The following is a 16,677-nucleotide window of genomic DNA, read 5'->3' on the forward strand; positions in this document are numbered from 1 at the left end:
TGATTCAGAAAAAAGGTAAACTGAAAATTGTTCATAAAAATATGTATCAGCAAACCAGTCTGCACTGAAAGAGCCTTCTTGTAAAGCAGGAGCAGGACAGCAGCTGGAGACCTGGCTGCCATTTCAGTCCTCTGCTTACAAAGAGAGCAGAGCATGGAAGAAATCATGAAAACTTGCATATACTATGTACATCGTCTTTGTGATTGCTGATTATGTTTATCAGTGATGACTGACCACAAAGAAATGATGCTTCCAGTGGTGGGGAGACAAACACATAAGCTAGCAGCATTTAAAATGGATGAGAAAACTCTTAAATCATACGGAATTCAGAATATCTGAGAATATGAGGAACAAAATGTAGCAACATGAAGATATAACAATTGTTCTATGCTGAGGGAAAAAGTTTCAGCCCTATCACATTTGTCCCTCTAGCTACAATATGCTTCTTGTGAAAGATACAGTATATCTATATATTTTATGTTAGAAATTAAGCTATCAATATACTTATTATTTAAGGTATAATAAAAACTCATAATTTGTCTTAGAAAATTAAAAATGCTATGTGTCTGCATGTATAGCAATGACAGAATTCCCAGAAAATATGTGAAGTTTTAAATAGCCTTCATTTCACAGTGGAGCTTTTTAAAGCTAGCATTGTGAAGGGATAATCAGTAGTGACTCACCATCAGTTTATGTGAGCTTGGAAGAAACTAAGTCCTCATACAAAAATACAAAACTGCATTTATGTTGATGAGATCTCTCATGAGAAAGCAGTGGGGGGACTGCACCAAAGCTCTCTAAAGAGACATTCTCAGAGTTTGCAAGAATTTTATTCTTCAGTTGTCTGCGCTGCTCAGTTTGAACAGTAATAGTTCTGTCATCTCCTTGACAGAAGCACAGAATTGATTTTGTTCCTTCATCTCATGTAGAGCTTACAGTGTTTCCAGAGGAAAGACAGGCGTCTGCACACATAACTTGTGTATTAGTCTGGATATAATTTACATTAGCTCTACCCAAAGTGTAAACTAGGAGAACCAATTTGTCAAGGAGTTCCAGCTGAATTTCAGCCAGTTTTTGTAAATTCCAGGTTCACAGAGCTACCTATCCAGATCATCTTTTTGGCATACTGCCACTTAGATATATTTTACCAGAATTATCTGCTCTTCAATTTGTTGCCCTCCCTCTTCGTTGCAGAAGAGGCAACAGTCTTATGCTTCACTGTCTAGCCAGGCTGCCACAGAGGCCCTCCTCCAGCTCCCTGGGGGGTGTTCTCTGCTCCCCGCTTTTTCACTTGAGGTAAAAGCACACCCATGGAGCAAGCAAGCAAACTGCTCCCCCCCTAGCTTCACCCCTGAGGCTGCACAGGGGTGATGGGAGGAAAAGAGAATTTCAAGGAGCATATCACAACACACACAGTTAAAGTAACAAAAGGTTAGCATCACAGATATTGCACCAAAAACCAAAGGTACTTTAAAACACAAGGACTCTCCTCTAGACTGATGCACAGCAACATAACCCAAAATAAACAAGCAGGGTTTTTTTTTTAATTTTTTTTACAACACAGTCTCTTACACATCAATTTCTGAAACACAAAAACATCCTCAAATCAACACGTATTACATTGTAAATAATGCTAGTACATGCTGATGTTATCTGGTGAAACAACTTGGTAGCCTGTAAGACAGAATTAAATGTGTCGCTTCTCTGGTATGTCAATAATAATTATTTTTCTAATGCTTGTTTAGTTATAGGAATACATGAAAAGAAGCAATCACATTAGAGAAAACATGATTTGATGTTGTTTGTATACAAATGTTTATGTACTGAGAGTATGTTTCATCTCCTGAGATATCACTGAGGTTACAGAACTTGCAGGTAATAACCATAAGAATAATATTATAATCATAAGAATAATAATTTCCATTTTTATTTATGTAAAACGTAAATTCCTAAGTGCTTACTAACTCAAGGTCATCTGAAAGTTGCCAGAGAAGCAACAGTTTCATTAGCAATGCAATGAAAAAAATAACAACAAAACTTGAACAAACCCAGGAGACTCACTAAAACCGCAGAGGCTGCGACACAAAGGCTTCATCACACAGCTCGATCTCCAAAACAGTACAAGAGAAGTACACCAAAATGATGGCAGGCAGTGGATGAAGCCAAGTCTCAAGACAGCCAGAGTGCAGAGCCAAAGTAAAAAAAGCCATAGAAAACAGTCTTAAACGAGGGGGGAAGCATATACTCCAGAGTAAGTACTAGCACAAGGTTTTCTTTAAAGTGCCTGTGTCAACAGAAAGGGCAGCAACAACAACACAAAAGGGGAAGCAAAAGTCAACCTGAGAGGGACCAGAACTCCATGGTGTATAAAACTGGCAGGAGAAGAGTTTAGAAATTGCAAGCAAGGAACCATTTTATGTTTTTGGTTCTCCTTTGTCCAGAGAAAAAAGACCTTGCCTTTCCTATATTTCAGGGAAGAAAAAAAAAAAAAAGGAAGGAAAAAAAAGAAATAGACAAAAAGAAAAAAAGAAATACTTGAATACAGTATTTAACTCTCCCAGATATTTTCTGGTGAATTTACCTGCCCCACTGATACAACACTGCACTAGAATAGAAAAGGAGGGCACATCTTTGGTCTATTCACAAACTGATGGAATGGTAGGGATGGAACAGAGCAGCCTCAAGTGGTCATGGTGCAAAGTTACAGTTATCCATATGTATCCCCTCATAAATCTCAATATTTTGCTCTTTTTTTTTTTTTGTCCACCCTGCATGCAAGCTCTTTGTTCACATGCCTCCAGCATGCCTGATGTATTTGCAGAGCACCCCCGATTCTCCATCCTTTTTAGGCTATATGCAGCCTTCTGAGTTTCACAGCCTTAAGATGTTCTAAAGACTGCGTATATCTCAATATCAAACAATTTATACAAAGAAGCTTCTCTACAGCATTTGATAAGACTAATTACTGGCTAGTAACAGCCCTGCTCTGGTAGCTGTTTTGCTTCTAAAAGAGGACTGCAGTACAAAGAGACTTATCCTAGCCTTTGAGATAAGGGTTTCTGAAGTGATCAGTCTAGGTAGCCAACCAGCATGAGACGTCCGTTTCTGTGATACCAAAAGCACTGGCATTTATGATACATTCCAATTGTCTTAATGAGAACTTTTAACCAAAAGAAAACAGTTAACGCATAGAGGAGAGTTCAAATACTACTGGAGAAGACCTTTCTGACTTAAATCTTAATAATAATAATAATAATAATCTGGAAAGTTTCATTTTCAGTTTGACAGATTCCTTTGATGTCCTGAACAGATGATCAAATCATCCAGTGAGCAAGCTAAGACCATGAGAAGTGGGGTATAATTTCACTGTAGCCAAAGAGACAGCAGATTAAGTGAGACAAGTAAGTCTTTGGGCCCAAAGATGGGAGGCACAATTTTATATGGTTGAGCCAACGGGAAAAGAGAAACCCCCAGGCACCAAAATGAACAGATCCAATCTTCTCCAGCTGACAATATTATACTCTCCTTTCATCAGGTATTCATCTGAGGACAAGGGAGCAAAATTACCACCAAGGAATTTCCACCTTTTTTGACATTGTAGGTAGCCTAAGTCAAGCTATGCCTTTGCCAGGCTAGGAATACAAGCAAAGCTCCAAAGCAAATGAGACCCACACGACCACCAGGAATAACTTTATTTCACAGCTAACACAAAAAATATTCCGCAGTTGTAACCCCCATAGAAGACAGCAGCTTCAGATGACTCCCCACCCACACCTACCTCCCCTTAACTCTGTAGCCCAAATGCTTTTCATGGTCTGTCTAAAATAACCTCGTCACTCACTCAGAGACTGCAATATAGCTGGAAGCAGCCAAACAGTGCAACAGAAAAGCTGGAAGCTTCCCACATTCAGCTCACAGACGTGTCAACACTGAAGTCTAACTATGAACCACCAAAAAGCATACACTGTTCACAACTTTGCAGCTTAGAGTGAATAAAGAAATATTCACCATATGCGCAAGGCCAGAACATGAAGGCCAAAAGCTCTAGAAGAAATTTGACTCACACCAGCTTGTGTTGGCTAACACACACTATTCCTTCAAAGCTCAATCACTTTTCCTGTTTGTCACAAAAGGCTGCAACCGAGTTGTATCTTTCAGGGATCTTCAGAAGTATTCATAGCAGAACATTTCACTCTTCATGTACTTCAGGGAGCTGAGGGCCAGAAATCAAAATCCTTCCCCTTTTCGCTGGCCTAAAACCATGAATTAACCCACCAACCCTTCCTCAAGTCATGAGATTAGCTTGAAAATAATACTTTGCCATGTGTTTATTTGTCTTATAGCATTGGAAGTTGAGATTCACTTTTTCAAGCTTTCTCTGCAAATATTTATTTGAGAGAAAGGGAAAACAAGATAGGATTCTGGTGCAGCTAATGTACTTCAGGAAGCTGATGCTTTAAGAAAAACAGCAGCCATCATGAGAGTTGGCAACTCTCAAATCACTGCTTGTGGAGAAAAGAATATTAAATGGCTATCATCAATCTATCTAGATCTAGGAAGTGAGCCATGAAATGCTGACAAAGGGGAATATCTGGTCTGACAATGACAGTGTATTTATCTTTTAAATGAAAAATAATGGAGTTATACTGAAGAAACTTATTTTAACTCTGCAACAGTAATATATCTATCTCATCACCTTAGGATGATATCTGAACATCCCAGGTTAGGGGAGTTTATTTTACCAGCTCTTTTAGAGACCACCATTTTACACAGATAGCTACTCTAGCTTCCAAAGAGCCATATGAGCAGCATGATCAGAAGAACAGGACTGTGGAAACCAACCTTCTGAACAGCTCTAGCACAGCCTCCAATCGCAGTAGTTGTCCAGGCAGTCAGTTACCTCTTCATCCTCCACTTCTGTTCTGCCAAATAAAGATAATACCGGTTTACCAAAAAAATGTTGTGGATTTTCTTGAGGATGAAAACATCTTCACTTAATTTGCTCCCCAGCACATTAGGCCTTACCATCAGGAGCATTACTGGTGTATACTTACACAGAGCATCCCATGAAAAACACGCAGCTCTATCAAGGATCACATACTGGCACAGAAACCATACCACTAGGGTACAGCTACCAGCAAGCTGCACTCCTATGAGCTCTAGGGCTGTCCGAGTGCACTCATTCAACCCCAGATTGGGCTAATTTTATACAGATATCAACGTAGGACTGAAATAGTAGCTCACAGCTTTAGTTAGAAGAAAAAAAAATGCAAGTGCACATATAATTAAGGAAGCCAGAGAAATTCAAAATTCGCTGTACAGGTATACAGAAATGCTAACGTTCTACCTCACCTGTGGAAGAGGAGCACCTGCTGCCCAGAGACAGACCAGCTGACCCCAATGTACATTTTCTCCCATCTGGCCCATCAGCCTGTCCATCAGACTCTAAATAGCTCACAGGTGGAGTCAGATCTCTAGACAGCCCAACCTCCTTTTGCTTTAAGTCATAGCAAAACAAAACAGTCCTCCTTTGAACGGGGGGCATTCAGATTTATAACAGTTAGTTTACATCAGAATATGGACAACAGGAAAGGAACTATGGCTGCTGTAGTCTGGGGCTACCTCACCCTCTAAGAGCTTTGTGCTTGGGCAGCCATGGGAGACTCTGGCATAGCCCATTAAGTGGTAGGTCATTAGTGTTAGCAACCTGAATAGCAAACCTCTGCCCTTCTCTCTCCTTCAGAAGCTCTGAAAAATTTATTTACATATTATTTTTTACTACTAAGGGCTTGGGCTTTATCTTAACAGCAGCCAAAAATGCAGCAGCACACATAAATCTGAACTATTAGTTGACTCACCTCAGCCTTGCAGAAGGCTCTCAGACTGAAATAGCCCAGACCAGGCAGCCAGCCATGCTGAGGCCAAAACACAGTCTAGCTGTGCGTATTTTTGCACTGGGTCAAGCACACAGATATGTAGCACATGGTTCGTCACGCTGAAAGACTTTGGTTTTTTTTTCCGTCTATTTGTTGCTTTCTCCAAGGGTGTGCTTTGCAAGGAGGGCGTGAGCACAGCAACCTCACTCACAACTTCTTGGGAAAATAAGTAGGCTTCAGTCTTCAAAATCAAAGCTCTTGTTTGCTTCAGCTATGCAAGGAGAGGGGGTGCCTGCAAAAAGGAATTAGAGCTTGAATGCATAGCAAAACCAGACCATAGTAAAACCTCCAAATCCTGAAATCACATGACTAAGCTTTCCTAATTACACAGCAAGCACTATGCTGTACCAGAGAAGTCACTCCAATCAGAATGGCAGGTCCATGAGCAATTTAAAGCAGTAAAAAAAAAAGAGTGCATCATCAAAAAATTATCTAAATTGAAGTGAAACAGCAGATATTAGAAAATTTTGCTGAGGTTCTAAGAGTAAGTAAGTGATAAGCTCGAAGGGAAGGAGCCAGGTAATGCCAAGGAAGCTGCTTATCCTGATAATGAAACCCTTTCTGTTGACCTATCTAGGGAAATGGACACTGGTAATTTAGACAAGAAAATTTGTACCATTTTATTACGGTGGAAAGTGGGATTTGGAAGAAAATCCTATCCTTAAATCTTTCAAAACCAAAATTTATTTCCTCCTGTAAAGCAGGAGCAGCAGCTGCCATAACTCTACTTTGGTATATGTTTCAGAAAGCATGGATAACTCATTCTCTGAAAGGTACTTGTCACCTCTAAAAATGTTGACCGTTAAAATCATTCTTACTGTGGTAAGCAAAATAAATAAATAAATAAAATTTAGGCCACAGAAGGTTCCGAAACGGGCAACAGCAATTGCAAGTGTTCATGTTCTAATGGTGGCTTCAGGATCGTTTACTCTTTCCATTTTACTGCAGAAGAAAAATAACCATTTTATCACCTTATCTCATCTTCTGTATACTAGAGAGAGGCTGATCATGTGTTAGCCGAGCAATAGGGATGTAGGGAACAAGATTTTGGAAGGATTAGATGCAATGAAGCAAAACACCATTTTCAAGTTTGCCCGTGTTTTTCACAACTGTAAGCATTAGCCCTGCACCTAATAAATGATTAATAGCAACACAGGCACCTCAAAATGTCATTTTGCATAATGGGATTGAAAACGTTTGTGGAGACACGTCTGTAAGAGATTTAGTGGAAAACTAACTCTTTTCCTTTCTGAGTAACCAGTGGCTAGGGGAAGCGGGGGGAATGGCTCTATAAAGCCATGTTGCTAAAAGACTGTATTTTACCATTTAATCCTCAATTATACACATGACTTCATTGTGAAAAGGTCACCAGACAAAGAATTTTAGTTAACCAGCTCTGAAGGGAAGGATTGCGTGGTCGGTCTCGGCCTTGCTGAATAGTTTACCTAAATAGCACGAACATCTCTTCCGCCCAAGGGGGGACAAGGCCGGTACTCGCACAGCCTGACAGGAATTTTGGTGGAATCGGTGGGAACAAAGAGAAATTGGCCCAAAAAAAAATACAGCTTCCATCAGAACAGGCTGAATTAACCTTCCATCTCAAATGGAGAGGAGGATGTGGAGAGAGAGGCAGTGACAGCCTGACAGCGGTACCCATCGGCTCCTGAGGGAGCCTGAGGTGAAGCCCCCAGGCGAGGCACTCGGAGCGGGGGGCCGGTGACCGGTTCGCGGCCGCCCTGAGGAGCCGGGCGCGGCTCGGGCGGGGCGGCAGCACCCTGAGGGAGCCCGGGGCCGGGACTCCACGAGGCGCGGGGGGAGGACCGGCCCCGGCCCTCACATGACCGTCCGGGGCCCCAACCCCGGCCGCCTCTCTCCTCCCGGCGCTCAGAGCTGCTGCAGCACCGCCGAAATGCGAGCGGGAGCTGAGGGGCGATGGAGGCGGCGGGTGGCGCGGACACTGCTGCTGCTGCCGCTGCTGCTGGCGGCCTGGCAGCCGCCGCCGCGGGGAGCGCGGGCCCAGCGCCCGGCTGCGGACGCAGGTAGGAGCCGGGAGCTGAGCCCTCAGCGGGTGCCCCCTCGGGGGCTCTGCCCGCGGTCGTTGCCGCCGGTGTGAGCCCGCTCGCACCGCGGCGACTCCAGCGGTTCTCCTGAGGCTGCCCTGGAGCCTACGAGGCAGATAAACCCCTTTTGAGAGAAAGAGCCCCACCGAAGGCAGCCCGCGTGTGGAGCACACGCCGCTCCGCTGCCTGAGAACTACGCGGCGTGGGGATGCGTAACGCCCTTGTACTCACTTTTCAGAAAACAGGACGAACTGTGTCCTCTCCTCTTCATCGGAGTTTCCTGAGGGGTTTTTTACACCACAGGAGAGAAAGGATGGAGGAATCGTTATCTATTTCATAATTATACTTTACATGTTTTTGGCCGTGTCCATTGTGTGCGATGATTACTTCCTGCCTTCCCTAGAGATCATTAGTGAATGTAAGTGAACATCCTTCCTTTTTCCTCTAAAATTAAGTTCATGTAGATCCTCTTTGAAAAGTACCAAAGTTGGAGTGCTCTGGAGACCAAACTAAAGTTCTGAGTCTCCTTGCACAGTTAGACTTTATCAATAAAACATTTAATTCAATGCAATATATCAACGCTGTATTGAAAAATAAACTCTGATTACACTCCTCTTAAGCATTTATTTAAAATGTGCTTTCCTTATACCTGGAAGAAAATCTTAAAATTTCCTCAGGAAACTGACAATATGATATAACTTTAGGTGAGTAGCTGTAAATCCACGCTACCAGTAAAGGCAAGAGGGGGAAAAGGGGGTGGGGGGGGTGGGGAGGAAGGAAAAAATCCCAAACCTCTCCTATATTAAATCATGGGAATTGATGTCCTTGCTGAAGTTTTGGTTATTTTTTTCAAAGTACTGAACAAGTACCAGTATGAGCAACTGCTTACATATAAAAGGGATGACACAGAAAGAAAAGGAATATAATTACAGCAGTTCTGTGAAATCTCATTAACCTGTGGTAATTTCCTTGGGTTCAGCAGACCACAGAATTAAAAAGATGGTCTTGGCTGAGAGTTCAGCTTTTCATTGCAAAGAATTAAAAAACAAACAAACAAAAAAGCTAGGGAAACTCATCCCTGAACTGGAAAGCATTCTCCACATTGGACCACTTACAGGAAATGTAAGCTTAAGCACTGCTACAGAGCTAGTTTTTTGTTTGTTTGTTTACTGACAATAAATGTTAGATTGTCATTCCATAGTTAGCCATACTTGCCTATTCTTAGTGTGCACACCTTGATCAAAAAAGCGAGTTAAATTTCTGAAACAGACAACTTACCAGAACAAAAATCTTACTGCATTCAAGCAAGACACGCTCATCCAAGCATTGGTTTGAATTTACCTAATATTTCTGGTATGTTAAGACACAGGAGCACAGATTTCCCTTGAAATAGACTTGCCTTGAATCATGTAGCCTTATCACACTGTAGTCCAAGGAATCTCCCTGCAATTGTTATCCTTATGATACACTCAGATCCTACATAAGTATGCCTATTTTACATTTTAAGATCATGCCAAAATGTCTTCTACTATCAGTGCTCCTCTTCTAGTATTTAAACTATTTTCTGTAATAAAGCTGGGAATAAGTTAGCCCAATAAATGAGGCTACCCTTTCAATACATTTTGGTCATTTCAAATAAATGCATTAGCTGTATGAAAGCAAGCAAAGTTCATTCCATTGAACTGCAGTAGCTTTTAACATCATATACTAATGCATGTAATAGGTACACACTACTGAAGTTCTTTAATTTTATTTTTAAAGCAATACTTTTACTCTATCCTCAGGCCTTGGCCTCTCTCAGGATGTTGCTGGAGCAACTTTTATGGCTGCTGGAAGCTCAGCTCCAGAGCTTGTCACTGCTTTTCTAGGTAAGAGACACATGCTTTGACTCCTCAGAATCCAGAATTCTTTACCTTGCCTGCTGAACTGGAACATACCTGAGTCATTTTGCTTGCAGGAGTCTTCGTGACAAAGGGAGATATTGGCATTAGCACCATCCTCGGATCAGCAATCTATAATCTTCTTGGGATTTGTGCAGCTTGTGGGCTGCTTTCTAGCATGGTATGTATCAACTTTGATAGTTCCATACCTAAGAACCAAATGGTTATCCTTTCTGTTTTGCCAACAAAAGTCAAGAGAGACTTACTATGACAACTGTCAAGTTTATTATTTAGTAGCAAAACCAGCATGTAATCTGTTTTAAGATAAGTTGCTATGAAAGTTTTTAAAAACACTAACTTGTTAAATATCATACTTAAGTCATTCCTAAGAATCTTAAATTTGTACATAATATAGAAACAACATATTGATGCAGTATTTACAGCACTTAGTGAAAGTATTACAGACAAATTTAAAAAAAAAAATGTGAATGAATCTGTGATCTGCAGGTTTCGAGGCTATCCTGTTGGCCGCTGTTTAGAGACTGCCTGGCATATACAATTAGTGTAGCGGCGGTCCTTGCGATGATATCTGACAGCAGAATTTACTGGTAAGAGCACGAGTAGTGTTGAGGTCATGTTGACTGGAGATTAGTGAAACAGTGTTAAAACAAAAAACTTCAAGTAGCCTGAACTGCCATTCACTAACAGAAAAAAGCATCCTGTTGGCTTTAAAAATGTAGAAAATCACAATGCTTGTAAAGATCATTACCTAAACATTCAAACCCTGCATATTTATAAAGTGTGATCTGCATAGGTTTCTCTGTACAGACTTCAGGATTTCTATCATACCTGTTTTGGCATAGCAATTAGTCTTCAGAGCTTGCTTCTTTTAGAAGCTTCCTTTAATCCTTTAACCACTAAAAAAACGTCTCAGAAGCGGATCACGAGCTTCTGACACTAACACTCTTCAGTCAACACTGAAATTCCTGTTGTCTCAGTACAGTCAGGTCCAGTACTATATTCCTGAAGTTTCTCACTCAGAATAGCACGTTCTATACCTCTCCATAACCATCATATGAAGACTCAATTTTGCAAACATCAGTTGTTCAGTAAGTTCCCCTGGAAAACATGCAGCTATACAATGCACAGACAAGATTCTGCAGGGGAGTGGAATGAATCAAACTACTGAAAGACATGGAGACACTTACTAACTTCCATGACACTGCCCATACAAGTGCAAACAGATGCTTTTGTTTTTGCCTTTCACAATTCATGCAAGTTTTTTCTCTTCTTATGCCAGCCATTTTAATGAGTTTATTTTTATATATTAATATATATATTACAAGTTATGTAAAATCTTTTTTTTTCTTTTTTTTTTTTTTTCATTCTAGGTATGAAAGTGCTTCCTTATTATTAATATATGGGTGTTATATTCTGGTACTGTGTTTTGACATTAAAATCAACCAATGCCTCATGAAAAGGTTCAGTCCCTGCTGTTCGCATTTTACAAAAGCTATGGAAGAGAATGCTGAGCAGCAGCCATTGGCTGGATGGAGGGAAGAGAGTGGACCTCTAATTCGTCAGCAGTCAAGAACAGATAGTGGTATTTTTCAAGATGAGATGGACTATTCTCAACTTTCAACAAGCTTGTATGGGCTTGATGAAATCTCTGAAGGTAGAAGTATTATTAAATTTAAACGCTACATGCCTGTTTGCATCAGTTCTAATAAAGAGTATGGTTTGAGATATTATTCAGATTTTGTTCACAAAAGAACTCTAGCATAGTACTTAAGTAAATCATTATTCTTCCCTGGAATATAACATTAAGTAAAATTATAGTTGTGATATTTATAGTAGTTACTAGAGGAATGCTAGGGGAGTTGCTTATTTGTGTCAGTAATAGAACATCAGTTGTTGCTGTGCATATTTGAAACTTCCCAGCAACTCAGCCTGTAAAACGCAGTATCAGCTGAAACGCATGCTGCTTCTGTACTTATATTGTATTCTTACGACAAATGGCCAGTTTGTTATCCAAAATATGCATTATAGCATAAGTAAAGCGATAGCTCTGATGGGGCCACAGATCACTTTTCCTCTTCACTTCAGCAAATCAGCAGCTGGTACTAAATCTTGGCAAACATTTTACATAAACCTTACAGGAAAATAATTTTTTCATCCACCTTGGTTCTCTCCTAGTGACATGGTAATAAAGAACATTTGATTTCAGAGTTTAGTCAAGTGTGTTATAGGTACTAATAAGACGACAATTACAACGTCACAAAGAATTATTTTTTTTTAACCTTTTTCCAGTATTCTCAAAAGTAGAAGCAAATAGTATGACTGTATTATACTAAGGATTCAAACATAATGCTACAGTTTAAAACAGTTACTTCCTCAACAGATCATCCAAGTGTCTTCACCATGCCTGAAGCAGATATGAAGAGAATTTTGTGGGTGTTATCTCTTCCTATTATTACACTACTCTATTTGACTACACCAGATTGCAGAAGACGGTTTTGGAGGAACTGGTTCATGGTGACATTTTTAATGTCAGCAGCATGGATTTCTGCAATAACTTACGTTCTTGTATGGATGATAACGATAGCAGGTAGGTACCTTAACTACTGCTGCTTTACAGAAGCAGCCAATGAAGAATCACTGAAAAAAAAAACCACATTTTTTTCTCTGCGAAGTTTTCTTTTTTACAATTAACAGTTAGTTTAGCAACACATATTTTGCTTAGAACAAACAAACAAAAACCCTTGTTTGACTGCTTCATTTGCCTCCTTCCATCTAATGAAAACTACTTTAGAATTTAGCTGCTTCAGACTGCTTATCATCACATGAAAGAGAATTTGTTTACAAAGCTACAAAAAACAGCCTATATTTAAAAGGACAGTTTCATTAAACTGCTTCATGAAGTGAAACAATTAGGTACACAGCAATAAATTCATCAAGCTAAAGTCTGACACACATGGAAGCCACTAAGACTGGAATTAAAGGTTCAGGTGTTTGTAAAAATATCCATTATTTCTATACCTATAATTTTTTTGAACACTATAATAAGAGACTTGGCATTAAATGAACTGCCAAAAAAGATGCCCACGTTTTTGTATTATTTTAACTATAGTGTTGTATATTCATTAAATATTCTTGGGTGTGCAGGTATGTGTGTATCTCTTAAAAATCCACATCATAAAGTCAAACAGTAAAAGCACTGCTTTTAAGTGAGGGAAAGGGTGTGAAAGAGTGTAAAAACAACTTTTCTAAAAATATCTTAAAGTATTAAAAGTTTCCTCATTTCACTGTTTCTCCAGTCAGCTTAAGAAAAAAAGTCTTTAAGAACAAGCAGAAAAGAAACCACTAAACAGGAAAGAAATTGCACAAAGCTTGCCATTTCCACATTATAGCTCACCAATCCTACCTCAGTATTCTGCTAGTTCAGCATCCTAAATTGTCTTCAAATTAAATTCAATAAATGTTGACTGCAGACACAGACCTACACAAAGGTAGACCTGTGAGAAATTACTAATAGATTTCTGGATATAACACCCAGCAGGTTCACTCCTTTGTCAAAAATTTTTCCACTTGTATCTAGAAAGCAAGGGTTTACTGTCTGAATGCTAGAAGCCTTTGAAACAGGATCCAAATGAAAGTTATTGCCATTCTTCTAGACAAAACACTAATTCATATGAAAGCAGGTACATTGGAGTTTCAAATAATGTGTTAGTGTTAGTCCATGTTGAGGAGTCATCACAAGCAGCTTTGGGGTCTTTGTCCCACTACTTCTAGGTCAAATATGTTCTATTTACACATTAAAACTCTAAAAATTACACATATGTATATATATATATATTCAAGTCTAGGTTCTTTCATGAAAGGTGACTCAAAAATATTCTATCATTGCATAAATGGCCTATGAGAATTGTTCTCATATGAGAATGGCCTATGAGAATGTGTTTCATAGCAGGGGACTACATTTTGATGGTCAAGAACAAACCTAATTTAGTACACCTTTTTGTTACTAGCAAAGAAATTTTCATTACTATAGCAAGATACTGCTACTGATACACAAATGAAACAAAGGCTAGAAAAATAAGACCATTCTCTCTTCATGGTCAATTGCCAGAAAACGAAAAGAAAAAAAAACAACTCTACATTTTAACTAGAAGATTAATCTATCTTAAAAAAAAATAGATTCACCTGAGTTTAGATTCTATGATAACTTTCAGAGGGCTAGAAACTACTGTTGGGTGCGTAAAGCTGCTTCACTCATATTTCACCTTCATTTGCTTAGATTAGTTTACAAAAGCTGATCGTGTTGGTCCCTCCATCCTACACATCTCTTACATTAGGAGTGATGAAAAAAGAAATACCAGTAAAAAGTTTACAACAGGATCACATTAGTCCCTTTGAACGGAAAGTAAGTTTCAAACATAAATTTACTGGGCTGATCTAAACTAAGCTGGTATGTACTAGGCAATCATTGCTGACCTAGCTTACAGCATACCGCCTCTTATTTTAAGAAAACTGTGCTTATTGGTGTCAAAACATTGTAAGCAAGAATTCAGATTTCAACAAAAAAAATTAAGTGTTTAGTGAACAAAAGTTGAAGAAAAACTAATTATGTAACGGTTTGAACAGAAGTATCAAGAACTTCAGCATGTAGATGGTTGTGAATGGTATGTAGAACTAAAGGCAGCTAAAACAGTTTTGAAGACCTGAATCACTGTATTTTAAGTTAGAAACTAATACTCTTTCAGCACATATGGTACTAAAAACAGGCGTGAGGGGTAGGCTGCTGTTTTAATAACCATTTAAAACTGTTCTTAAAGTGTTTACCTAAAAAAAATCGTGCTTCTAAAAGACTTACTCATACTTAAGTCATTTAACAGTTCTTCATTATGCTTCTTCTAAATTCAGCAAAAGAACTAAAAAACTTGAGCTTTCTAATCGGAACAAAGTGTGTAAGTCATGCAGTTGAGACAGTATTGCAGTAACAATCTTAATGACCCTCCTCCCTATGAAACTCGTGCTTTTTTCTCCCCCTTTAAAGAGTGAATGTTTTATTATAAGAGTTATTGCTCCAAAACATGTTCAAGCGCTAATGATGAGATGCTCAAAACCAAAAATGTTAGGTATTCAAACTTCTGCTGTGTCTGAAAGAGTAATTCATAATTCATACCATTTTGAACAGTGGAGACCCTCCTCTTAATTCTCTGAGAAAGTTGTAAAATAAGATGGTTACTATATCACAGTTCCTTTTTATTTGACTGATGAACAAGAACAGGATGACATTCCTTTGTTCTTGTTTTTAAATACTTCATGGTTCAGTCACTTTATATTTAGTCACATTAAGCTAGTGAGCAGATTCCTCTTGGAATTATTGTATGATTACTGATCTTTTCTCCAGCAAGAAAAGTCCAAAGAAATTTTTTGGATGAAACAAGCTAAAACTATACTTGTGTTTTCTACCATTATTTACCAACTACAGGTGAAACACTGGGAATTCCAGAGTCAGTAATGGGTCTCACACTACTTGCAGCAGGAACAAGCTTACCAGATACAGTTGCAAGTGTGCTGGTGGCTCGAAAAGGTAAAGCTTTTGGTATTCAGGCTCATTTCAATAGACATGTTTAAAAGGTACTATGGAAAAAAAATTAACATTTTTGGAAATTCAAGGAGTGACTTTAAAATTTTTGCTCCAGATTCTAGATTTTAGTTTGCTACTAATAAATAAGATAGCTTACCCAAAGAGGCTGTGGTTCAGACATTTAAAAACCTCTCTGAGAAGTATTCTAGATTGGTTTGATTTGCTGTTAAGCACGTTAACAGTTTTACTGCAAAACATAACCGTAGGTCTTGGTATTTTAAACATAACTGTGGATTTTAGAGTAACCTGTCTAGCTTATTTTAAGTGCAACTTTGCAGATGCTGGTGATATAGGGAGACATTTTTATGTTTGCAGTACCCAAAACTATGGTCTGTGGAATCGTATCTATAGTTCTTAGAACAAAAAGGCTGAAAAGGGTGTTTTACCCTTTGAGGTTGAGGACCGATACTCTGTTCCTCCAAAACAGTTTGGCAATTTCATACTGCACAACTATGCGGGCTTATTTGTACTTCTTGTTTTTACAGGAAATGGAGATATGGCTATGTCTAACATTGTAGGATCCAACATATTTGATATGCTCTGTTTGGGAATACCCTGGTTTATAAAAACTGCCTTCATAAATACATCAGGACCCATAGAAGTGAACAGCAGTGGTTTGACATACACAGCCATTTCTCTCATCTGTTCAGTTGTTTTTATTTTTCTGGCAATTCACCTGAATGGCTGGAAAATAGATAAAAAATTGGGAGCAATTTGTCTTGTACTGTACTTAGTATTTACCGTATTATCAATTTTATATGAACTTGGCATCATAGGGAACAATCCTACAAGGGTCTGCGGTAACTAGTTTTAATCAGTGATTATACTGATGAAAAAATAAAAGCAGAAGAGAAAGATCAGTTTCTTCATTTAGTCAAATTAAAAAAAAATAAATCCAAAACTCCCATTGGGCTCTAAATCTTATTTACAGAACTAAGTCATGGCATTAAAGTAATATTAAGTAGAACAGAAACATCACAGCCTAATTGGAGCCCTTTCCTTTAGAGTCAAGAATTACAGTATGACAACAACAAGCATATAAAACCAAATCTCTGGAAAAAAGACACCTAGTTTTTACATTACAATGCTGATACACGCTGGGGGGGAAATAAAAATCAGAAAACACTAAACAAATCCCACTATGCAAT

At 38.9% G+C, this 16,677-nt stretch overlaps 1 protein-coding gene and 1 long non-coding RNA gene across 10 annotated transcripts in view; one reads left to right on the forward strand and one right to left on the reverse strand.

Annotated features, from left to right (window-relative positions):
- LOC310904870 overlaps positions 1-10,070 on the reverse strand; it is a 140,313-nt gene extending 130,243 nt beyond the window's left edge. For 7 of the 9 annotated variants that reach the window (XR_014588657.1, XR_014588660.1, XR_014588661.1 and 4 more), the window contains exons 1-3: positions 8,228-8,366; positions 5,859-6,168; positions 4,843-4,922 (exon numbers count right to left, since the gene is read on the reverse strand). This is a non-coding gene — a long non-coding RNA (uncharacterized lncRNA). Of the gene's footprint in view, positions 1-4,842; positions 4,923-5,858; positions 6,169-8,227; positions 8,367-9,933 lie in introns of those variants that run through there. The other 2 variants (XR_014588658.1, XR_014588659.1) reach the window with 2 other exon arrangements.
- On the forward strand, positions 6,772-16,430 carry SLC24A5 (solute carrier family 24 member 5). Its single transcript, XM_083850103.1, has 9 exons — positions 6,772-7,975; positions 8,235-8,414; positions 9,781-9,864; positions 9,954-10,057; positions 10,384-10,484; positions 11,268-11,551; positions 12,278-12,484; positions 15,371-15,472; positions 16,015-16,430. Exons 1-9 carry the CDS (start codon positions 7,774-7,776, stop codon positions 16,335-16,337), a joined length of 1,587 nt encoding a protein of 528 aa, XP_083706229.1. The 5' UTR covers positions 6,772-7,773; the 3' UTR covers positions 16,338-16,430.
- Positions 16,431-16,677: the final 247 nt, after the last annotated feature.

This window comes from Anser anser, assembly GCF_964211835.1.
Source record: "Anser anser genome assembly, chromosome: 10".
NCBI lineage: Eukaryota > Metazoa > Chordata > Aves > Anseriformes > Anatidae > Anser > Anser anser.